General features: G+C 32.3%; 2 protein-coding genes across 2 annotated transcripts; one reads left to right on the top strand and one right to left on the bottom strand.

The window, feature by feature from the left end:
- Nucleotides 1–13: 13 nt before the first annotated feature.
- LOC113401649 (deoxyuridine 5'-triphosphate nucleotidohydrolase) lies at nt 14–2,890 on the bottom strand. The gene is made up of 3 exons (XM_026641641.2): nt 2,545–2,890; nt 1,261–1,397; nt 14–988 (listed from the first exon to the last, which is right to left on the bottom strand). Exons 1-3 carry the CDS (start codon nt 2,652–2,654, stop codon nt 786–788), a joined length of 450 nt encoding a protein of 149 aa, XP_026497426.2. The 5' UTR covers nt 2,655–2,890; the 3' UTR covers nt 14–785.
- A 4,456-nt stretch (nt 2,891–7,346) lies between these two features.
- Nucleotides 7,347–26,781, top strand: LOC113401669 (histone-lysine N-methyltransferase trithorax). Its single transcript, XM_026641666.2, has 13 exons — nt 7,347–8,205; nt 9,249–10,491; nt 10,781–10,972; nt 11,056–11,390; nt 11,470–12,030; nt 12,111–12,284; nt 12,754–12,963; nt 13,226–13,387; nt 13,480–23,064; nt 23,136–23,359; nt 23,469–23,596; nt 23,700–23,890; nt 24,094–26,781. The coding sequence occupies exons 1-13, from the start codon at nt 8,053–8,055 to the stop codon at nt 24,265–24,267; spliced, it is 13,332 nt and encodes a 4,443-aa protein (XP_026497451.2). The 5' UTR covers nt 7,347–8,052; the 3' UTR covers nt 24,268–26,781.
- Nucleotides 26,782–26,839: the final 58 nt, after the last annotated feature.

Consider the following 26,839-nt stretch of genomic DNA (forward strand, 5'->3'; position numbering starts at 1 on the left):
TTTAAATCAAAAATTGTGTCATGGTTATATTTATTTCAAAATTTACGTTTCACAATATTACTTGCATGACCCATGTTTCATCAAATGGAAACATCATAGAAAACATTTTGCCAGTATGGAGATATTTCTAAAAATTATTAGCTTATTTCCTTTGACTTTTCACGGAATGTCAAAACTCGTGACAGATGTGCTAGATAAAATAGCGAGTTGTCTAGAATATTTATATCCTGACTTCGGTGTTTAATTTATTAAAATGTTAAACGATGCTGTGAAAGATTATGCCGAATATTTAAAATTAGATCTGTCCATTGGTTTTCAAACAGTGCAAAATGTGATTGATAATATGATAACCAGACTTGAAGAGTTAACTAGTGTTCTACAAATGATAAAGTTAAAGAATAAGGATTGCAGTCTAGCTATTACTGAAGATATATGCAAATACCGTAATGAAGTGACGACACTGTCAAAAAAAATATTAACATTAAGTGAAATAGTTTTAAAATTGCAAAATAATGTAGAATTGCTTGAGAAGAGAGTAGAGAAAGCTGAATCTGATTTCGGAATACAGACTGATAATAAACTGAAAAAATTTTTGAAACCATTTCTTATGAGAAAAGATACACAGCCTGCTAGTACACCAATAACAACTCAGGATAAAATTGTTCTTTCAAGTGTATTAGATAAATTTGAGGAGAGTAATAATTAGTCATATAATATAGTACAAAGAAGATATTTTTAGAATCATTTATTCAGAAAATAAACTTAATTATATATCATGTTTTATTTTATTGTGTTCCTGTAGAGCCAAATCCACCATTTGCCCTCTTTGTTTCAGTTAAGTTTTCTACTTCAAGTAAATCAGGGTGAAAAATCACTTCACATATAAGCTGAGCTATTCTATCACCTTTTTTAACCACAAAGTCTTGATCAGAGTGATTAAATAACACTACACCAACATTTCCTCTGTAGTCTTCATCTATAACACCAGCTAAGAGAAGAGTATAATATTATATATCTTTAATAAAAACACAAAATAGTAATTAAGCATTGCTTTATATATATATTTGGTTGGGTTGTGGCTTTATAAAACATTTATATGAATTTTTCTTTTATATTTTTAAAAGTACTTATGGCCATTTTACTTGAATAAAAAGTGTGAATTGCTTTGTCAAAGTATTATAATATATAAGCTTTGTATAAAAGAAAAGCAAATTGAACACTTATATAAAATTAATGCATATTTTTTGATTTTGGACTCACCTCCAACATCAATGAAATTTTTAACAGCTAAGCCAGATCTAGGTGCCACTCGTCCATAACAACCAGTGGGCAATTCAATTTGTAAATCTGTTTTTACTAATTCTTTGCCTTTTGCTGGTACTTTGTAATCATAGGCACTGAAAAAGTAAAAAGATTAATATATATATTTTCAGGACAAACAGGTTATATTTTAAGATATTATATAAAATTTTAAATTCATTATATGTACAAAAGCGTAATATGAGTGCCTCTAATAGTTAAGTCATATTAACTATCATGGTGTTTTAAACAAATGGAGATAAATATACTTATAAAACCTTAATGAATTTTATTTGTCATAAAATATTAATCTTCATATAAAATATTACTTTTAGTTAGACAAATATTTACAAGATATTTGTATAACCACAGAAAATATGTTATTAATTTCTTAGTACTTTTATTTCATTTTTATTATTATTATTAAAAATTTACATGTTTATGTTTATTTATCATCTGCATATATTTATATAGTACATAGTGATTGTATTTATGGATATTTCAAGTAATATTCTAAGTCTAATCTAACATAACAGTACTTAGAAAGCGGATTTATTGTGGCAATCTAAATTGATATACATAAGTTTCAACATGTAACTTGTTCTTGCATAGAAATTATGACATGTTGAAAAATCTCTTCTTAAAAAGTTCCTTCTGGCAAATTCAATCATCTGATACTTGGGAAAAGTTTTTAGGATTCCACAGTTCAAATACACTTTTGTAATATTTATCTTCGTATATTATTTTATTCTTTGGTGTACAATAATGCAAGGTAGGTAGACAGGCCAACATTCCTTACAATGCCAATGTGTCATCAACCTTGCAAGCGAAGATGTTATGTCCCACAACAACACTAAGTATTGCTGTTTCACAGTAGAATACCTGATTAGTGCATGGTGCCTACCCATACGGGCTTACACAAAGCCCTACCAGTATTTAAATATAATGAATATATCTTATATCTTAATTGTAAACAATATCAAAACCTTAAAATCCACGCAGTTATGATGATTGAATTAGATTAGTATATTTTTTTAATTATTGCATCAATATATTTTGTATGATAATATCATAACTCATTGAATCATTCGTAGATTTTGTGTCTCTAATGAAACTACTAAAATCTTACATCACAAGCAGTTAAACATAACATAAAAAGAAATGTATACATTATTTGCGATTAATACATACATAGTTCTTGTATAAAATGTTATTATATTTAAAATAATATGTTTACATAGTTACCTTTTTAAATCAAATCCTGCTGCACGATCTGAACCTTTTACAGGCGGGAATGCATTATAAGTAAGGCGTGTGAATTTTAAAAGTGTTCTTAGATCTTTGTTCCCAGGCATGGTCGTTTAAATTATTTGTGTAAAGCTTTTCTAATGTGTACTTAAAGAAACTTAAGATTTTAACGAAATATTTTAATAATCTAGTAATCGATGGGAATATATGACAAAATCAATTGAGAATTGTGAGACGTGATAAAGAAAATACAATAAATGAAACTTCGTATTCCTATGATTATGAATAACGAATACCGAATTGCCGAGTAACGACAAAAATCAAAAATGCCAAAATATATAGTGAAAGAAATGGCGCCAAAACCACGTCTAATTTATGTCTATGGTAATTGCCAAAACTTTGAAGTAAGCAACAGATAATTAAGCATACACAAATAAAAATTATATATGTAATTATTTATATTATTATAAAAACATACATATCTTTAATAAAGCATATATAGTTTATTTTTACAGTGCTTTACGTCTTGTAGGTTAGTTGTTATTGTTGCAGAGTGCAAACATAAGAAAAGAAAAAAAAACAAATTACCTATATGGAATAACAATGCTTTTATTCTAAAAAAAAAATGTGCAAGTATAAAATTTTAGCTTATATATAATATTAGATCTGTATTACTCTGTGGAAAAAGTTACAAAAAAATATTGTCTTTTCTGTTGGTTTAGCATGGTAAATGGCAAATGCCAAATGGCAATCTTGAATGATTAATGATTATCTACTTTAGAAACTATCAAAAGTAAACACGATACATGTAAAAAGTTCTGTTTGTGTTCTCTATGCTTAAATGGACCATAGTTAAATAACTAAGAAAGACAACGGCAAAAGCGAGGTCACTGAACAAATTTATTGCTATCTATAACTATCTATCAAATTTTAATTTTAGTTTCTGTAACATTTATTCTTTAATTTGATTATAGAATGTTATATTATTTAAAAAATAATAATAATAGCAAAACAAGTTTGTTTTCTATTTACAGCTACAAGAAAAAGATTTATATTTAATGAGACTTAGAGAGTAGGTACATGATTACTTACAATACTTGTACGAATCTTTTACATTGAATCAATCGACATCAATCTGTAGTTAATGAACCAAATACACTCGAACCAAATTCATAATTTAGTTAATAACATAAGTAAAATAAGTTCAACAAACTCAATTGCTTACATTTACTAATGTTTTTTCTTTATATATAGAATCTCAAATACTTTAAGCTTCATAATGTTAGAAATACTTATTTATGTAGTTACATTTATATTATAATTATATATTTAATAAACTCATATTTTGTTATTGTATCTGATTTCATAAAAGTATAATCGATTTAAGAACGTCATTCGTATGGCTTTACAATATAATACAAGATGTTTTCCCGCGCAAAAGCATTATTAAAAATAAAAAAGGAGAGTCGCGCATGGAATGAAATAGCTGATTTTTGTGAATTGGATATTTAAGTTCAGAACTATAATATTTATAAAATAAAACAAATAATAAATAAATATTCTGTGTACTGGTGTATTTATTAATATATGTATAAACATTTTTCTCTTTACCAAATTCAATATAACAATTTTAAGCCTGGTTTCGAGAGCGAGCTTCAGAAAAGAGTAAAACTTAAAAAAAACTTTAATGGACTTTAAAGTATGAGTTTTTAAAAAACAGAAAAAAAGTCACACAAAACTGTCTATTATTGAGCACAATGTACTACTAGAAGATGATGAGAGGCGGGCTAAAGGAAAAATCGTTTTGTAAATATTTTCCAAGGATTTGATTATTTTGCATTTTTGATGTCACACATGATTTTATTCGCTTGCAAGTTTATTGACTGCCTTGTTAGTTTAGTGGCCGCATATCTCGAGGTCTTAGGTTCAAACACAGGTAGAGCCGATAAAAGGTTTTGGGGTATTATTATCGAAAATAAATCTCAGAAACTGCAGTGTGCACTCCCGTTCCTCAGAAAGCACCTAAAGCCGTTGGTCCTGCCCTTGACCTCTTTCCGGTCGTGTCAACAAAATATGGCCTGCGTAGTTGGCTGGTCTCCCTTAGATTGGCCGACGTGGCCAAAATCGGTCTGGGAATTATCATCATGATTGTCATCATAATGTTTATATTATATCCCGTAATATCACTAAAATATAGACATGGACGTGTAAAATTAATGGGATAAATATGATTTAAAATAATCAGCGTTAATCAAACATGCAATTATACACGAAGTTTTGTTTTACAAATATTATTAAAAAAAAGATATAATTTTAAATAAAATTTGACTTCATTAATAATTAATCAATCAGTGTAATGATGAGGTGAATATTTTATTCTTTAATATTTTATTGAATCCACTTCTATCAGGGAATGTTTTCTTTAGACGGTATCAATAAATAATTTATGTTAATTTGCTTTGATGAATTCGACAAATATTATCGTCTAACCAGTTATCAAGTTGCCCTTGCCAAATTACAGAGGTCGAAATGACAACATATTCTAAACTTAGTTACTAAAAATAAAACATTAATAAGACTCTACAACAAAGGCACCATAGTATTTGTGCTTAAATAAGAAAAAAAATCAGTTGTGTCAAAACAAGGCTATAAATAAATTCATTTTCGCATTTATTTTCTCACACAAACTCAAAAACAAAATTTTCTCAATTCACTGCATCTTTTTTTATGATTTAAATGAATTAATAAATAATATTTTATTTATAGTTATATGAATTCATTACTAATTATACTATTAACTAAGACATCATTTACATTGCATCGATCATTTGCCTTTGATCATTAATTTAAGCGTATACTTAATTTTGCAAAATTAAGAGTTACGCTCGTGGCTGTACTTTATCATAAGTTAAAACACAACGAAATGTTTTTAAATTTATAAATAATCATATCATATTATGTGGAAAATAAATTATATTTTTACAAATAAATATATTTATATTATTATTATTATTATAAAAATATAAGTTTATAAATTATTTAAGATTGTAGAGCACCCATTTATTTTTTTAATAAAATTGAAAGTTATGATAGTTATCCTTAGTAATAAACTAACTGACAGAAGTTATTATAGAGAATGCTATGGAATCTTTCCTATTTAGTATAACTTACATAAGAAAATAATTTTAGTATATATTAACGTAGTTTAGGTATGAATCATTATTTTTTACTTACTCTAGCAAGCAGAACCCAAATAACACAAAAAATTACTACCTGCTATATGGGTCTGTCATACATTTGGACACAATTCGAATAGTAAGCGGCTGATCTACAGCGATTATCCTGCTTCCTTAAATCGGTCTCAGTGAAAAATGTCCACAGGCGGCGGGAGTCGCGTCGATCAATATTTTGTTAAGTACACGGAAGTTAACTTTATAATTCTATACCGCTTAAATTTAAACTGTACAGTTCATGTCTGTGTAAAGATAAAGTTGGTTCTTCGAGTTTTTAAATATAATTTGTTTCAAAACCATCATGTAGTGCGAAAGAGTTTTGTAAATTACTGTGATTCATCAGGGTGAGCCCCCAGAAGGGGAGTTTGTCCATTTTTATATTTACACCGTGTCCCTTGCGGCATGCGCGCCGCCTCACCGCCAGTCTCGCTACTACAGTTTCACGCACCAACACCAGTGCAACGAAAGTGATGTAAATATTACTCCTACTACAATATTTACACTTTAAATCTTGTTTACTAAATAAAGATATCATTGTTCTATAAAGTGTAAGTGATCAAAACTAAAAAGTTATTAACTTTAAGTGAAAATTAGTAAGGAAAGTGAGTGCGGACAATTTCACTTCGATCGAAATCAAATCTCACGAGGACATACTGCCGTTTCTCTATGTATTTCAGGAAGTGTTTCAGTACAGAACTTTTTGTTCTCATAACTCACGCTAGAGGTCAGTATTAAATAAAACATAGCGCTTTTACGAGTTATTTCATTCTTCTAAAATATATTTATATCACGTATATGATATGTATGTATAAGTATAGTTATAGGTAGCGTTTAAGGACCGATGCTCTTCCCTTTTTGCATCCCTTCTCCGCCCTTTACGCATGATCGACCGGTAGAGTTTAGGGGTACATTATAAGTAGGGTGCGGGTAGCCGCTATAGCTACAATATGTTTAGAAGTATGGAATGTTATCAATTTTGCTTATAATTTTAGTTCACTTCACTTTAATTGAAATAAATCAAAATATTTTATAAAGGCGCTAATATCGACAAAATAAAATATATGATAAAGAATTAATCCTTCAAATAAAATGTAATAAAAAATGTTAGTATTAAATCAATTACAAAACAGTATAATGATAATTCATTATACTGTTTTGTAATGTAATCATGACTAATTTAAAATAAAAAATACTCTTATAATAAACATATTAAAAACAATAAGAAATTGCATACATCGTTTTAAAAAACGAATTAATATGATAATAATATTATAAATGTAAGTACTTTTTAACTATAAAAATATTCTAAATGGACATCATACATTAGAAAATAAATTCAGTAGGTATTCTTTATTTATCGACCTTGAAGATTGAAAGTAATGCATAGTTAATCAAATTATGTGATTTCGTTATATGTAGAGCACTATATTTTAATCCAAAATAAATAAAGCGTAATGAAAACACTACAACATAATATTAAATTGAAGAAATGTTGTTATTGTGCATTACAATTAATGGACAATCAAAGCGATCATAAATAATGACCGTAGAGCAATCGCGCAGATAGATGAAAACATTACATTTTTATTGATAAAAAACTGCGAAGAGTGAGTGAAGTGACGCGTCTATGCAGATAGTTACCATATAGAGCAAGACGTAGCGAACGACATCGGACATGTTTGTTTTCATACCGGTCCGAATTAACGTCGCGATTGGTTCAAAATCCATAACTGGCCTCCGAGAGCCAGGTGTCGTTCACACCGCGGCCTCGCGCGCCTCGTCTCGTTAATCACTCGTGTTCGCTATTGTTATAGCGCGTCGCACAGCCATCTTTGTCAAATTACAAGCGATTCATTTCAATAATTTGGTTGTGTTTTAACAAATGGAACAAAACATAGATACTGTTACCGATGTGTCGTGTGATAGAAACGAGTACAATTCTACGTTCTCTTTTGTTTTATCGTTGACGCTACGTTGAATGGAAGCGTTACGACGGCTTACAGTGTTAACGATCAGTGTACCATTAAAATGATGGATGATGTCGTCTTTTGCAAAAACTGTGTAAAGTGTCTATCTTGTTAAATTATGTGAAGGGCGCTATTTGTGTTTATGTTTGATTGTACATGTGATGAGAACTGCGTCGTAATTTGTCGTACACATTGCATAAATGAGTGGAATGGCGTTGCGGAGCGCGCGGGCCGGAGCATGCGCGCCAGTTTCCTCGCGACCGCTGGGAACGCACTAAGTGTCCTTCGTTTATGTGCATATCAAAATGGGAAGGTCTAGGTTCCCCGGTAAACCGCTAAAATTCCAGAATAGAAAGCGTATCAGTGTCCTTTCGGGCGCCGTTTATCATGAAACTGCACCAGAAAATCATTCAGCCAGTCGAGGCTCGGCTGCCAACGATTTTGCTGGAGAGAAAGAGGTAAAGCGTATTCCGTGACATTTTTGTTAGTCGAAGAAAGTTACATAAAATAGAAAATGTTTTTGGGATATGTTATGTTTACGTAATAAGTACAAGCATAAATGAAGCGCCAAGCGTATTGTGGTGCCAATATAAGAACGTATTTTGACATTCTGGTTTCTATACATTGTACGATGTCAACAAAGACATTCAAGTTAAATTCAACAAAATAAACATAATACTACATAAAACTAAGTATTCTAACTAATCGAATAATAATATTAAAGCTTGGACTTTAATTATAACCTAACTTTTGAGTATGGTAGAGCTAATGGTTTGGTAGAGATTTATTGTGCATAACATTGTGATTGGATAAAAATATAACATTAGTGCATTTATTTCGATTTTTGGACGTTAGGTCTTTGAACAATTATCTACATTTAAATATTGTTAAATTATACTTTTTTTTGTAAACAAATGACAAAGAAAGTCTTTATTGAGAAATTTTATTTGGCATTGACAGATCTTGTTGTTTATTTTAACTATTAGTTCTGAATCCATAATTAATTATAATAATTGTGAAATTACATGTCTGTCTCATCCCAATGTGATATCATAATTTGTCATGTCATAATATACAACATGTACACATACTTAAAATTCAGTTGTTTCATAGTTATAGGCATAGTTGGTAATTTCTGTATTCTGTGCCCTTATTATCTGTTATGAAATCTATTTTTGATTTCATTTTGTCTATACTAAATTATTATAAGTAATTGAGCAAGCATATAACATGTATATACCATAACTTGCACATATTCTTTTGTATTCGTTACATATTTGTCAGCTAAAATGGAAACAAACCCGTGCCATTTGTTTACAATTTACTTTAGATTTAAAATAATTATAGATTTTTCTTTAGCTAACACATATTATTATTAAAAGTTGCCTTTTGGTAGAGATTTGTCTAAATAAAATAATTTCTACTTAAAAAAACCTCTTTTAAATAACCATTTATATTCTATAAATAAAGATCTTTTACCATAAATATGTCAACATTTCAGGAAGAAGAGAAGAAAGAAAATAATGGTGAGAATGAGGCAAGCTCGGCTAATGAAAATAATGTAACGAATAATCTTGTAAAAAATAATCAAGATCACCAAGATAATACTGATTTGGCAAAATCCCCTGTTCGTACAAGATCACAAAATAAAATGGAGTTACCTAAAAATGAAAAGGTTAAACCAGTGAAGAAAACAGTGACATTTGGCACTGTAGAGAGTTGTGAGGATTTGTTTTTGCCACTTAAAAAGGTTCCAATAAAACATCATGCACCACTTGTCTCTATTATCAAAAAGAAATCATCACTCAAACAAACCGAGTATTCAACATTTAATAGTATATTAAAGCCAGCTAAGTTGACAGATTTAAGTTCTAAATCATCATTAGAACATCAAGAAGGATATCTGAGGAGGAATTTGAACCCTCTATCTAAACCAATAAATAAATTTTCACAGTTTAGTGACAGTCGCAGTACTTCACCTCCTCCAAGGAATATATCACCAATTGAGAGGGATTGTATTAATTCCACCAAATTTGTCTTACCTGTAAGGAGTAGTCATTCATCAAGAGTAATTAAACCTAATAAACGATTTATTGAAGGTGATGAACATACAATAGTTGCAAGTAGTTTATCAACAGGAAAAGTCTTAAAGAAGCCAAAATTAAAAAGGTTAGTATTTAATAACCTACATGATGATGAAGATACTCCTGAAGAGGAAGAAACTGAAAAAACTAATGATAACGAGAAAACTAGAGATAAACCCTTATTAACATCTAGTCTGTTCAAAGACAAAACAACAAACTCATTTTCTAATCTGAGTAACACTAGCTCAAGAAAACCAGTAAGAGACTTTTTCTCATGCGAAAGAGAAGCAAAAGAGCCAGAATATTCGCAAGATGAGAATTCTAATGTTGAAAGCTTGGAGAAGATAAAATCCTCTGAGCCAAATAAAGAGGACAGATCAGGGCATGCCATGAGAAAGCTCATGGATATTTCAGATGCCAGTAGTTCAACAAGCAGTACTGGTTCAGAGTCTGAAGAGAGTTGGGAGAGCGACAGCATTGAAGGTAGTGGAGAAGAAGGAGAAAGACAGCCTCCTACTAGTCCAGAAAAAGATAAGACATCGGCTTCCCAGTTATTAAGTGGAAAGGTTATCATTAGAGAAGCAAGATTACAGTTAACTACCCCAGCACCATCTACAACTGGACTTGATGGCCCCTTCTCAGCTCTCTCAACTGTATCATGTAAGTTTTTCTTATGTAAATCTGTTTAAAGCATCAATAAATTCAAGAATGCTGTATGAAAAATCTGAATGATGAAGGTCATGTTTTCATTTGTACATTATTTATTTCTATTTACATATATAGAATTATCATAAGTATATATCGAGAAAGGCATTCTTACCTTTTTTCTTTACTCATAACGTATAACTGAATCAAAAATATCTGCAGCTATTTCATTAAACAGAAGGTGCTAAACACTAGCTATGCTAAGAGCATTGCACAGTTGTAAAAAAATAATCTTTTTTTTTAGCTAATAATCCACCTGCAACTGTTACTTGCGGTGTTTGTGGGGCAGTCAGATTCTATAGATTTGTACGCCAAGCAAGAAAGTTTGGCATATACTCATGCGAGTCTTGCAGAAAATTTATTTCAAAGCTACTAAAGAAAGACAAAATGGTTTTACGAACACAACCTGTGGTTACACATTGTGTCAGGGGTGAAGGTAATGAATAATTATTACATTAGAAAGTTTTGTTAGTATAAAAAAATCTATTTTTTTATTAATAAATATATATTTTTTTTTAGGTAACTGTCATGTTCCTCCAGTAGTTCGATCACAACAGTGGAAATTACTTAAATGTACAAACAAGTCACGTTGTCCGGCTTGTTGGCTCAAATTATGTTTAAAGGCTTTCCAAGTTCCCCCACACATCAGAGCCACTTTAACAGCTATGTTGCCTCCCTACATGAGGAGTGGGTCAAAACCTTCAGGTCCCTTGACACCAGCTCACCCTCTGAGAATAGGCTCCAGTAATACAGCTACTACCCAAGCACCATTTAGTGCATTGGTAACAGAAAATGACAATAATATCTTTGCCATTAAAACAACCAAAAAAATTGATGAAATTGACAAGGTTGAGGTAAGCAATATTTCTTTAACATTTTTGAATTATAACATTATCAATTAGTATTATTTTAATGTATTAATAAATGTTACAGAAGGAATCTAAACCACAAAAAGAAATTCAAGAAAATGATGAGTCTAACGAAGAATTCAGTGCTAATAGAAAGCGTCGCATCACTAGGGTGAAAGTAAGAAAGAAAGATAAAGGTGAATCTAAGCAGAGTGAAGATCCTAAGAGGCAAAAAATGGAACTTAAAGGTCCTAGAGTTAAACATGTGTGCAGAAGTGCATCTATAGTGTTAGGACAGCCAATTGCAACATTTCCCACTCACGAGGGAAAAGATAAGCAAGATAAACCTCTCCAATCTGATGATGACAGCAATTCAATGCTCATTGATGACAAGGAAAGAGTTACTCCAGATATTTCGAGCTGTGACTCTGAATTAGACACTGAGAACAGACCAATGCAAATAGTCCCAGAAGCTATAATTGTAAAAGAAAGTGATCCAGACCCACTAACAGAATCTAAGAAGAGAAAGATAGATTCAACAGTTTTGACAAAAGCACTGGGTAGAATTGACTCTAGTGAAGATGAAACTGTTATGGATCTCATTCCAAGGAAAACAACATTAAAACCTCTTACAAATATTACCAATGTAAGTTAACAAATATTTGTTTTATATTATATTTGTAATGCTTGACAACAATCTAAAAATTATATTGTTTTGTCTTATAGGTGCGTGGGCGTGTTCAAAAATGTGGCCAAAATAGACCAGAATTAATCTGTGTTGACTTTTGGGAGAGCTATGACCCTGACGAAGTCTGTAACTCTGGGTTTGGCCTTATAGGCACTATCCCATTTACTTTAGCAAAACTTTGCTTTTTGTGCGGAAGTGCAGGAAAAGAAAAGGTAATATTATTATGTTTTAATATTTACTCATTTGTTTTTTCATTACTACTTTTCTTCAGACATCACATACCACAATAAACATATCTCTTTTTATCGAGGTTTTACAATTGTCAAAGTAATGGCAGCTGATATTATTTGTTTACAAATTATGTATATTATTTGCAAGTTTCTGATAAGAATATTGAATAAAATTATAAATAAATATTTTTTCTCGAAACTCCCTTTATTTTTTTTCTTATTTTAATGTAATTGTACCCTCTATTCTCTCACTCATAGTCCAATAGAAGGACAATCCTAAACATGGAAGCTTTATATTCTTTAGTTGGGAAGATGCAAAACTTTGCATTTACTTCTTTGTATTAGGTGTTGTTAATAATTTTATAACTTGGACTACTGTTTAAAATAGCCACTAGACCAAGAAGGATATTAATATACATAAATGTGAAAAACATTGTAAATGTTATTTCAGATGCTTGTATGTGGGAGTTGCTGTGAATGGTACCATGTATGGTGCGCAGAGGAGGCAGGTGGCGGCGGCGACTGGACGTGCGCGCGGTGCGTGTGGTGTGCAGCTTGTGCGCGCCCTGCAGCCAGGCTTCGATGCCGCACATGTGCTAGACCCTATCATGCGGCCTGTTTACCTGCGGCTCCGCCAGATCACCGAAGCGATTGGCCACAGGTAAAATAATTAACTAATGAAAATTTGTTTTGAAGATTATACCACGGTATTTGATGAAATATAATAGAAAAAATATTTCAAAGTACATTTTTAAACTAATGCGAGAGATATTTCAAATTTAAAATTGTGAAAATTTTTATATGGAAAAGACAATAACAATATTGAAAATATTAAATACATTATTGATAAAAATGTTGAAAGGCTAAATATTCTAAATATTTATTTTAGATTGATTTTACTAGTATGATTTATACAATTTCAGATCTGCAGTTCATGCTTAAAGTGCAAGAGTTGCGATAGCAGTCGTGTAAATAAGTTTGTAGGAAGCTTGCCTTTCTGTAGACCCTGTTTTAAACTCCGTCAAAAAGGAAATTACTGTCCTCTGTGTCAGGCTTGTTATAGGGACAATGATTTTGATAGCAAGGTATGTATTTAAGTTTTTTTTAGTAATAAATTATTACAAAGTGCTTCTTTTTAAATTTATTATTGATAACATTAAATTTTATTTTATTACAGATGATGGAATGTGGCTGGTGTGGAAGGTGGGTCCATGCTAGTTGTGAGGGCTTGTCTGGTGAGGGTTATCAACTCCTGTCTGCTTTACCACCATCTATTGAGTATATTTGTTGTAAGTGTATGCCAACTGATCCACCATGGAGAAAAATGCTTACAGAACACCTAAAAGGAAGGCTCTTACACCTTCTTAAATTACTAGCAAAAAATAAAAAGGCTTGTGCACTTCTAAAACTGACACCTCATAAAAATACACCTGTGCCCAACAAGCCTTATCGACTTATGTCTCCACAGGCTATAAGAAAACTTCATTTTGATAGTGGTGATGAATCTATGAAAAATACATCAGAAACTAAAGTCTACAGAAATACGTCAAGAGGGCGGCGAAATAACAATTTCGGACAAAATAAAAGTGACGAATCTATCACTTCTCAAATATGGCATTGCTCATCATTATTGTCTGATGTTGAAATGGAAAAGGAAGAAATTCCTCATACTTCCCATAAAGTTGTTAATCTTCAAGAACCTTTAATGCAAAATAAAGAGATATGTTTTTCCACTGGTCTCTACAGCAATAAAGCTGAGTTTAACACCTCTTGTGTAGAGGTTCATGAAAATTACCCTCCTCAAAATAAGACAGAAAAAGCGACTACTATGTTACCAACAACATTACATGATGAAAAATATGAACCAATATCAGATGATGATGAGCCTTCTAAAGATTTTTCACAAGCTCGAAGTGAACAAGATCTGAGTCCAGCTATTATAAGACATTCAAATATACCTATGGATGACAGCACCCTCGATGATTTAAATAGGCTGATCTCACCATCTCTATTGGATATAAAAAAAAGAGTTAACAGTGATGAATACATTTCTTTAAAAGATTTTAACCATGACATGAAAGATGTAATTGAAAGAACAGCAAGTGTAGATCTACAAACAATCTACAAAGATTTATTTTCGGAGACATTTCCTTGGTTTGATTGTGAACATAATTGTTTACAACCTAATTTAGAAGTTGAAGGAGAACAGGAAGACTCAGATTCATTAAAAGATATGGAAATGTGTGATACTAAGGGAATTAAAGCAACTGTTCGTGTTGGACGGCCAGTTGACCAAATAGTGCCGAAACTTGAATCTAATGGAGAAAAAGAAGAAGAAAAACTTCTTGAATTCTATTCTATGGTTGATTCTAGAATTTGTATATTGTGCAAAACTACTGGTGATGGATTGCCTTTTATGGAGGGACGACTATTATATTGTGGACAAAATGATTGGATTCATGCTAACTGTGCTCTTTGGTCTGCAGAAGTATTTGAAGAAATTGATGGTTCTCTTCAAAATGTGCATTCTGCTATTTCTAGAGGGAAAATGATAAAATGCGCCGAGTGTGAAATAAAAGGAGCAAGTGTAGGATGTTGCGCTAAAAATTGTAGTGAAACTTATCACTACGCTTGCGCGAGAAAAGCTAGTTGCGCATTTATGGATGATAAAAGAGTATTTTGCCCTACTCATGGGAAAGATGTGCCAAAAAAGAGTCTACAAAAAGATGCCGATTTTGAATTAACAAGACCAGTATATGTTGAGCTGGATAAGAAAAAGAAAAGATACAGTGAAATTAATAAAGTACAATTTCTCATGGGATCATTGACTATACATAGTCTCGGAAAGATAGTCCCCTCAGTCTCAGATTATGAAGATTTTTTAATGCCTGTTGATTTTTCCTGCAGTAGATTATTCTGGTCATGTAAAAAACCATCTAAAATTGTAAGATATACTATAAAGACGAAGTTAATACTGGCTGAACCAATGCCAGGGTTTGATTTTGGTGTCAATATTACTGTTGACCACAGCATGGATGTTCAAGTGGTAGATCGTGTTATGGCCGAAATTGGAGCATGGCATGAAAGCTTAGAAACTGGGACAAGTAAAAGTGTTCTTATGTTTAAAAATGATAAATCACCAATAAAGTTCGGTAATACAGTTACTTTAGAAGACTTGGCAGTAAAACAAGTTGTTGAATATTTACTGGATAATGTTTGTAAGCAAGAGCAAGATGAAGAAGAACCTCAAAATACAGCTGATCTTCTACCTCCTGAAGTGAAAGATGCAATATTTGAAGATCTAAATCATGATCTCTTAGATGGTATATCTATGCAAGATATATTTCCAAAACTGATGTCCTATGAAGATCTTGTTGCAATGGATCTTAAAAATGAATTTATTGGGGCGATAAGTCAGTCAGATGATAAGTCCGATTCACGATCTAGTGATTTTATTGACGAGTTCTTTAATGCGCGCTTAGAATCGAGCAATAAGGAATTAAAGAGAAGTAAATCAGAGATGTTGTTGCAAAATCACAGCCTAAAGACATTAACCACAGGTCGAGGCCAACAAAGGTCTACTAGTTTAACTTGGAATAATAAATTTGATACAAGCTTATTGTCGTCAACAATAAAAAGATGTAAAATGGGAAAATCATCAACTGTTACTGGTAAGCTTAGTCCAATACAGAGAGTTTTTGAAAATTCTTTAGAGACCATTAAAGAAATAGATCGAAGCAATGATAAAAAACCAAAGGTAGAGACAACTACTGGGTCAAATGATTGTCATGAAACACCGCATACTTCAGGCATTAATTATTGTACCACTTCTCCTAAACAAAAAGAAGAAAATAGTTCAGATGGTAAAAATGATAAATCTGAGGGTTATTACACAGATGTTATTGATTTTTATACGAAGATACAATGCAGTCCAATTTCACAGTTGGATGGAGCTGCCGATTGGTCAGGGTCGGAGAGTAATTGCAGTTCACGACCAGGTAGTCCTCAAGATGACTTTTCACCTATTCAACAACTTGATGGAGCGGAAGATAATCATCCAGGAATTGAGAATACATTAAAAAGCCAAACAAATCAATTTTTGTATAGAGCAAGTGGTTCTGAAAGTACCTATACTGTTACTATAGCTGGTAATTCGATAAGTGGGCAGCCGGAATTAGTTATGCGACCACTTGATGACACTTCCGCTTCAGGACAAATGGAGCAATTAGTAAGATGTGATAGATGTCAATGCACATACAGAAATAAAGAATCATATGACAGACATATGCCTTCTTGTGATATGATGTCCACAAGTGAAAGTGAAAGTGAAAATCCTAAGTCTCCGGAAAATAGAACATTGACCACATTGCAAAATGCTTTCCAGGGAGCATTTGCGCAACCTATGATAATACATGCAGGAGTCGTTAGTGGTACTGAAAATACGGTAAAAGCGGAAGGCATTTCTGCAAGAAGGACCTCAATCAATACACGCCAAATCACAATAAATGGCACAATTGTTGAAACACCTTCACCAGGTCCAACTAATGAAATGACTATGACAATAACTGAACAAATGAAATCAGGAACAGTAATTTTTGACCAGAGTAAAACAACTAATGTACAAGTATCTGCAAATCAACAAGTCTTATCATCACCTCAAATTGTGGTAACACCACAGATGCTTTTACCTCCCAAAACTAGTTCAGCTGGAGGGCAGAAAATTATGACGCAACAAATAATTACACAACCAGGACTCCTTCCCTATAATATTTGCGTTAAGCCAGGAACAGGAAATACAAACTTACAGCAACTTCAAGGAAATACCGATATGACTCATTTATTATCTGGATCAGGTGGAATTCAAGTTTTAACATCCAATTCTAATCAAGTATTAACTATACCAACAAATCAATCAGGAAATCTGACACCTTTAATTCAAGGTAAAAGTCAGGTTGCCAATTTTCCAAATATGGCTAGTGCAACTTCTATAACTCTACCAGTTAATTCAATACAAGGAATGCCAAACGCTTCCATTATTCAAAACATACAACCAATGATTCGGCCACAAATTCAAGGTAATCCAACTATTGTTGTACCCGCTATGACTGCCCAAAGGCTTACTTCGCCTAGTTCTCAAAAGCAACAAATAATACTACCAAATACTCCGCAAAAATCACCTAAGAAACAGCCAACTCAAGTGCAACCGAAGCCTATATTTCAAGCTACTAACCGAGGCAGGGGAAGGCCAATGCCTAAACCTACTACTATTAAAAGACAAACAAAGCTCGAAAAAACTTTTACAACAATTAATCAAAGTCCTCTTGGATCAGGAAATACTGTTATACAGTTGCAAACAAATAACCAAACTGGACAGCCTTCCATTATTGTACAACCTGTAGCTAATCAGAATATTATGTCAGCATATGTTGAAGCATTATCACAACAACAGAATCAAAATATGCAGTATATTGCAACTATTGCACCCCAAGGAGATTTTAAAACTGGTCCAACACAATTTATTTCTCAAAGTGGTCTTGTACCTCAAACATTTCAAATACAACAGACAGAATCTGGTGGCTTAGTTGCAGTACCAAGTGGGGGAATACCAGTCCTACTACCGCAAGGAAATGTCGGTATTCTACCGCAAACATTACAACAAGGTGCCACAATATTACCTCAGGGAGCAATTCAAACTCAAGGTATTTTGTCGCAGGGCCCAAATGGTCCAACTATTTTACCGCAAGCAATCCATACACAGAATGGCACTACCATAATTCCACAAGGGACAATTCAAGGACTGACATCCGGTAATTTAACATCACAAACTGCAACTCTTATACCGAACAGTACCCTGCAAACAGCGGGGGCGACAGTAGTACCACAAAGTGGAATAGGTAACGGACAAACAACAATAATCCCGAACGCATTATCATCGCAAGGCAACACTTTAATATCTTCAGGTCCTGGTACAACGATTCTTCCCCAAGGAACCATATTACCTCAATTTTGCAATGATCAGGTACTATTGGGATCGACACCGACCTTAGAAATGGTCACAGATCCATCAGGTTGCATGTATTTAACAACAACACAACCAGTGTACTATGGCTTAGAAACGATTGTTCAAAATACAGTAATGTCATCACAACAATTCGTGTCGACAGCTATGCAAGGTGTACTTGCACAAAATAGTAGTTTTTCTGCAACAACAACTCAAGTGTTCCAGGCGAGCAAAATAGAACCAATAGTGGAGGTTCCTACGGGATACGTTGTAGTTAACAATGTAGGTGATACAGTGGTGTCTCAATCATCTAATCAAGGACCTAATGTCGTTACAGCACATTCGGTACAGTCATCACCCCCTACTTTGAAAAATGTAAAAACTTCGGTACCTAATATAACATTGCAGCCTTTGCCAGATAAACAATCTAATAATAGCCGGCAAACTCCAAAAGTAATTCAAATGAGTTCCTCTCCTCTTAGCATTGGATCTCAAGCTATTTTAAACGGAAAAGCAAATTTAAATCCAATAACGTCACAAATACATACCATGACTTTATCCAATACATCCCAAAATCTTCAAAAAATCAATTTTTCTAAACCAAACAATGTTTCTATGTCACCAAATGTGACTCTGGTAGCATCAACAGGACAACCTTTAATGGCTATTTCCCAGTCTGTTCCCAATACAGTAAATTCTTTTTCAATGCAATCCCTACCTTTATCGCAGCCTATTGTTTCAAGTTCAATAGCACCAACAAATAAAAATAACTTAATGAAGATTGAAAATTCGCATGTAATAGAAATAAGCGGAAATTTACATGAAAGTTCAAACTGTAATAGTTTACCTACTATAAGTGTGACACAAAGTATTAAGTCACCAACACCTTGGAGGCAACCTGAAAATAAACTAGAACTGCATAATATTGCCATGAAGGCTAACTCCACGCAAAATCATACTATGAATATTCAAAATAATATTGTTGGTGCGAGACAGATGTCGCATAATGAGGTTGGAAAAGAAAATCAAAATTGTCTACTTTCAATGAATAACGCTGGGAATTCAATGTCGAATACTATCCATTCTCATCAATTCGAATCCAACATTAATGCCAGCCACCACTCAGCCCATTCCTCTTCTAATAATATGATACAAATAACTGCTGGTAATATTTATACACCTTCAACTATGAATGGCAATTTTGATGCTGATACGACGTTAAAATTGAGTAAGATTAATGCTCTCTCAAAAGCAGAAGGTGGACATTTAAATTTTTCACAAGAGTTAATGTCATCACATTCGCAACAGCATGCTCAAAATGAAAAAAGTTTCCAAAACATGGGATCAAATGATAATAAACAAAACAATGACATGCAAAATCAAATAAATATACATAAGTTAAGCAGTTGTCAAGTGGCAGGAAATATGAGCAATTCACCATCGATTAGCATTATACCACCTAATATGATACGACCACAGATGCAAAATAATCAAAATTCAATAACTATGCCTAATAATAATCAAATGTGCTCGATTTCTAACAGTTCTTCTCATGGTCAGGTTCAATTTATGAATTCTGTAAATACTTCGATGCAAAACGTAAATATGTCATGCCAAGAAATTGTAAACAACAGAGTAAACATGTCAGTATCTAGTGAAAATAATCAACAACATGAGATGTCTAATGGTGCTTTAAATACATCAAATTTGACCCATGGCAATATGCAGATGATGTCACACGAAAATAATCAATTATCGTCGAATCAAATACACATAATGAATGGGCAGATTCAACACAGTCGTCACGTTGAAAATAGCAATCAATTGCAGCAATTAAATCAAGGAACATCTAACAGACAATTTCATGATAATCTTATTAGTAGTCAACAAAATCATAATCAAAATAATATACTTTCTAATCGAAGTACACCCGATAATAGTAGCATGATAAATCAGAACATAAACATGCATAATATGGCGAATAATCATCCTTCAAATCGCAATGATCTTGGTGACTTAAATCATATGCACTTAAATCAGTCTTTATCTAATATGAGTAACATGCAGAATAACAGAATGATTATCGATAATATGCAGTCACATGCTATGAATGGAGCTAATCATCAACTTCATGCGAATAATAGATCTATGGAGTCTCTACATAACCAGCAAATGCACTCTATGCAACAAATGAATCATCATGCTACTAGCAATAACAATAGATCACAGATGGACAACAATATGCATATGAACCAACAAATGTCAATGCAACAAAATAGACAAATGGATAATATTGTTCATCATCATCAACATCAAATGTCTAATATGATGCAATTGCAAAATAATCGTCCGCACATCGATAATAATCTGTTAGGAATGCATCAACATGTGTCAAATCAAATGCATAACAGGCAACAGATGGATAACGGTATGCATATGCACCATATGACAAGTAATAATGTTAACATGGGCCTCGGGAATCAATTAGATAACGCTTCCGCTATGTCGAATATACATAGCAACAGGCATGATAATAGCTCTATAGGAATGCAGAATCTAAATACAATGAACCAAATGCAAAATAACAGAAACTCAATGGATCATAACAATCTAATGCAACATCAAATGAACAACATTAATTCAATGAACAATATGAATATGCACAATAATCTAAATAATTCTATGCAAATATCTAGCTCTAACCATCAATCTATAAACAATTCTTTGATGCATATGCCTAATATCCCTGATATTAAAAACGAAATCCAAAATTCGTGCAGTGGTAGTTGCTCAAATACAAGTAATCAGTTCACTAATAATCAATCATTTGATATGTGCGCAAATTTAAATTCAAATAACAATATGAACATGGGAAATACTTCAAATATGATGCATGGTATGAACATGAACAACACTAATATTACAAATAATATGATGATGAACAATGTGAATAATAACTCTATGTATGGAACAAATAATCAGAATAATATGTCAGGACACGATATGTTAATGAGTTGCAATAATTCTGTTGAACACAATGTGACCAACCTCATGCCTGGCAATTCTTCTCACATGATGATTAACAATTCACAGACACATACAAATAATACCCAAAACCAGATTATGGGTGGTCAAGTACCCAGTAATTCACAAATAAATATAAATAGTAGCTGTAGCTTAAATTCGAATAACGCGACACAAACACCTATGACAAGTATAGAAAATCAGATAAATAGGAATAATATGGGAGTGAACGACCAATCCAAATTTGGGCAGGATTCAGTCAGAGGAAAAAATATAATGGGACCACCACCAAATCCCAATATTCCGATAACAAACTTGCCTAGCAGTGATTGTGCTAAAGCTAATATAGTCAGCAATGAATCTAAACCTAACCACACAATATCTGTGAGTAACCAAATAGGATTTATGCAAATGAATCCTCCAAATACAAATAGAGTAATCAACCTTCCTGAACGAAACAGAATAAACAATTCAAATCATGAAAATAATATCAGTTCACATATTCCTCAACAACATAATATTCGCGTTGTTACAAATAATAGTAACAATAACGTTGCTAGCATTACTGAACCATTGACGTATCAACAAAAGAGTGAAAGCAGTACTATGATAAATGTTCCGTTCCAAGCAATACCAAATAGCGCGCCTATGAATATAAATGTTAATTCTAGTAATAATACTGTCAACATTACAGTGCAAAACAACCTCGTTGATCCCAAGATTGCTTCAAAATCTGCTGCTGATTTAAATTTTCCTTTACAAACAAATTCTAATTTAATACAAAATCAAAATGGTAATAATAATATGATTTGCATACCTGTACAAAATAATACCATTAATTTACCAACTCAGAACAGTTCAAGTATAACTCTACCAAAAGCGCCACCGACTCAACAATCAGGAATACCGACTAATGTTGTAAATCCTATGTCGATGCGACCAATGAATAGAGTTTTGCCGTTACACAGGGATGGACAAAGTAAATCTACTAAAACATCAGGCTCCAAAAGTCCTGCAGTCCCAAAGCAAAGGGTTGTTAGCAACGATATGCCGGATTTGAACATAAAAGATGAAAATGTTGATAGTGATCTAGAAAAAGCAATTGAAGAATCGAAGAGAATGATGGAATTGGAAAAAGCTAAGAGAGAAAAAGAAGATAGAGACGCGACGCGTGCTCTACAATTATCCAATCAAATGCAACAACCAAACACTAGTTCCGCTTCGACGTCAGTTTCAGTGTCACGAATCACTGGCCCTGTGGAGACTATTCCCAAAATGACATCTCTGCCCAGCTTAGATCTGGAACCTGAACCTCCAAAGATTTTGATTGAAAAAGATACTAACAAGACAGCCATAACATCGAAATTAGCTGCTTCCAAAATTTTAAAACGTCCTTTACTAGATAAAAAACCTGACACGGATGTTATTGTGACAAAGAAACAAAACAAAATTTACAAAGGCCAAGAAAATAAGTTATCACAACCTAAGCATACTCCTGAACCACCTAAAGATGACGGCCCTAAGCTCATATATGAAGTGTCATCAGAAGATGGATTTAATTACTCTTCTTCATCCTTAACTGACCTTTGGGCCAAAGTTATAGAAGCAGTTCAAAGTGCAAGAAAACAATCGGGGCTACCACTAATTCAATATAACTTGCCGTCTTCACCCTCAGGGGCCCATTTACTCGGGTTGAATAACAATGCCTTGAGATACTTAATTGAACAACTACCCGGTGTAAGTATTTCTTTGTAAATTAATCAGCATATTTTCAATCAGTTCGTTTCTTAAATTATTTATCCTTACAGGCAAACCGTTGTACGAAATACAAGATACGCCAAGGCCGCCTTCTTAACAGTTGGGATAATGACCTAGATCTAAGCGAAGGATTCAAGGAGAGTCTCTGGGGAAGTGCACGAACGGGGCCAATCGCAAGAAAGCAAAACCATGATATGTTTAGTTGGATGGCTTCTCCATTTAGAGAAGAACCTCCGCCTTTTGGTGGACAAGAAGGAGAAAGCACTATTTCAAGGTAAATTTATAATGTTTTTTATTGTTATGACTTGTTATTTTTATTACAAGTTTTTATAATAAGATAGGAATTGTAAAAAAAAACATGTTTATAGATTAACTTATTTCAGACGCCTGGCGACTTTACCGCCAGCTATGAGATTTAGGCAGTTAAAAGAAACTTCGAAAGTATCTGTCGGCGTGTACAGATCACACATTCACGGACGTGGCCTGTTTTGCAAAAGAGACATTGAAGAAGGTATAGTTAAATGCTGATTTATCAAATGGCTCTAGTGTAGTCAGTACTCGCTATACATACAACATTTTTCCTTTTGGATTTTGTTTAACTGTTATTTGTTTAGGTGATATGGTAATCGAGTATGCTGGCGAGGTGATTCGAGCGGTACTAGCAGACCAACGAGAGAAGAAATACGAGGCAATGAGCGGGCGACGCGGTGTTGGTGGTTGTTATATGTTCCGCATTGACGACAACCTAGTCGTCGATGCTACACTTAAAGGAAATGCTGCGAGATTCATCAATCATTCATGTGATGTAAGCTTTTAATTTAGTAATTTAGTTTTTTGTCCCTTAACATGAAAAAGCCTTTACACACAAGGTTTATTTAAGGTGGCAATTAAGCAATTAAGATATATTGGCGGCATTTTTAAAAATGTATTAATTGCTTTCATATTTAAAGCTAAAATTATAATATTGGTTATTAGGTAATAAATGAAATATTTTTGTTTCTGTTTTAGCCCAACTGTTATTCCCGCGTCGTTGATATTCATGGCCACAAACACATATTGATATTTGCTCTTCGTCGAATCACTGTCGGCGAGGAACTGACTTATGACTACAAGTTTCCCTTTGAAGAAGTCAAGATACCCTGCACTTGTGGAGCCAAAAAATGCCGTAAATATTTGAATTGAAGAACGCGTACGCGTGAAATTTGCTTGAGTCAATTATGGTGGTCGTAAAGAGGCCAAGTGTGGTGTATGAAATATACACCGTTTTGACGTGTAAGCTACCTTGATTATAGTGTTTTAATGTAAAAAGATAACTAAGCGAAAAAACAACTCTATGTTTCGGCTTAATTACTGCATAGCATAATTATTACGTAAGTACATTACTGAATTAGGGATAATTTTAGAAAAAGTAGTCGATGTTAATATATGACAAAAGGATGTTTTATAGCAACATTTGTAACAAACTTAACTCTGAATCTTTTTATGGAATTTAAAGGTGCAGATTAAAATACTGGGTCGAGCACAATTTTCTATGTACATGTATTAGACAATATGTCCGAATCACATATCGTATATTCCCACCTCTTGACATTTGTAGTGCCACTAGAGCAATGGACACAAAAGTTTTCAACTTGAATCTTGTTATGATCTCGTTTTGAATCTACCCAGTGTTTAAAATTGTTGGATAGTGTATTTCATTGATTTTACATACTTTAAATATTTCTTATTTTGTGATAAGTTTTATACATTATGTAAATATTTTAAGTTGTACTGTTTTATTAATTATTATTATCTGTGTTGGTTAAAACATTTGTAATGGCTTGAGTGTATACCTAATATGTCTACACTTACTTTGATGTGATATGTGTTAACCCAAACCGGGGTAAATGTATGGTTAGTGGTAGTATATTTGTTCCTCATTTGTTCTTATTTTCTTGACTCGTGATCAGTTAAGTCTCGACTAACATAGCATATTTGTACATATTTAATGGAAAATTAGATTTTATGACATTAGTACATTTGAATGAAGGGTAGCAAAGTTATGAGTACAATGTTACTTTTTTTAGTTATTTTAATAAGTACTGTATAGAAAATTGTTGTAAATAAGAGAAATTATCTGTCATAATAATATGGTTAAGCGACAAATCGTTTTATTATAGTCATAGTCTTAGGATGTACTTTATAGAATATAACATAATGTGTAAATAATAAGTTATTTGGTGTGTGGGTTGGCTCGGAGAGGTTGTTGTCTAAGGTCAGGTGGACGCAACTACACACGCGATTGCTGTAAAACTCCTAGCCACGGGTTTAACGTGAAAATGCACATTTTTAGCTTTAATATTTTTTCAGCACAGCTTGAGTTAAAAAAATTATTTTTTTTAAAGATCAATTTATATTTAAATATCTTGTGTGTGTTTTTATTTAAAAAGAAACTAGAATAAAAAGCATCACATCATCATCACATGAAAATTTAGTCCCAGTGGTTATTCCAAATTTTACAAATTTAGTAATAGACCTAGATGCAGGAACAATACAGCAATAGTTTTAGAACTAAAGTTACTGCATCTATCAAGCAGTATTAACGTATTCTATAGATTAAAGCCAATATATTAAAAATGCAATAGTTTTAGTAATACAGAATTTGTACAGCATTATACATGCACCGATTATTTTATTTATATTTTACTGTAGATTATAATAACAATGCAGTTAATCTCTCAATACCACAGCGCCCTTTTTTGACTCGCTAGGCTATTGTTTCGTCATTTTGATGAACCTTTAATTCGAGGTGCGCACATTCAAGATAAACATCCATAAATCTGTACTTGTAATTTTTATACGGCTCCTTTTCATGCTATCCAATTTCCGACTGATCTATAGCTTTATCACAAACAGTTGTACGATATCGTAAGCCATTTTTTTAGGTTTTCAAAAATAATCTTTATACATTGTTTACCTTGTTGTTTTTGATGCACTCTCATTTTAAACTCAAAATCTTGTGGACTAGTCTTTAGGAATTAAATTTTTATATAGCCATACCATCAAGTATATTTTCCTTAGATAATTATAATACATATTTCAAACATTTTGAACAATAACAGTAGAAGTTGTACATCGAGTAACGATAATAAATATCAAAGTACAGGTAATTTTATTAAATTTACTATTAACATATATTTTAAATATAAGTTTTTATTCAAATAATATTAATTGAATTTTGTTTTTCATTTCTGTACCTTCTGTATTTGTAAAGTTTTATCTCTAGACCTGGACACTTTTTTATTTTCGATTGATTTATTTTTGTAATACATTTCAGATTATTTCCGAGTTGTATTTAATGTGATCATGCTTTAAAAATTAAGCGCATGTGCATTTTATTAGTCCTGTATACAAATATAAATTAATTAAAAAGACCAAAATCACTAAGTGATAAAAGAATCAATTTTGTTAAGTATATTAAGTGAAAATGTCTGCTCTTGATATTATTTTATGTTAAAAATAATGCTTTTATTTTTAATGTACACATGCCATTTTGCCTAATGTTATTATAAATTATATTATATTGCTTTAAAAGCACCAATTTTACAATGCATAGTTCTATGTCCTGTCTATACATTTTATTACTTTATTTATTTCTATCATTATTTTGTATTGTGGTAAATTTTACCAAAAATAAAAATACTAAAATGTGCTTTATTTTGTTGTTTTATTCATCATTTATTTCTAAATAAAAATTATTAAAAAATTATAAATA

Source organism: Vanessa tameamea, chromosome 20 (genome assembly GCF_037043105.1).
Source record: "Vanessa tameamea isolate UH-Manoa-2023 chromosome 20, ilVanTame1 primary haplotype, whole genome shotgun sequence".
NCBI classification, from domain to species: domain Eukaryota; kingdom Metazoa; phylum Arthropoda; class Insecta; order Lepidoptera; family Nymphalidae; genus Vanessa; species Vanessa tameamea.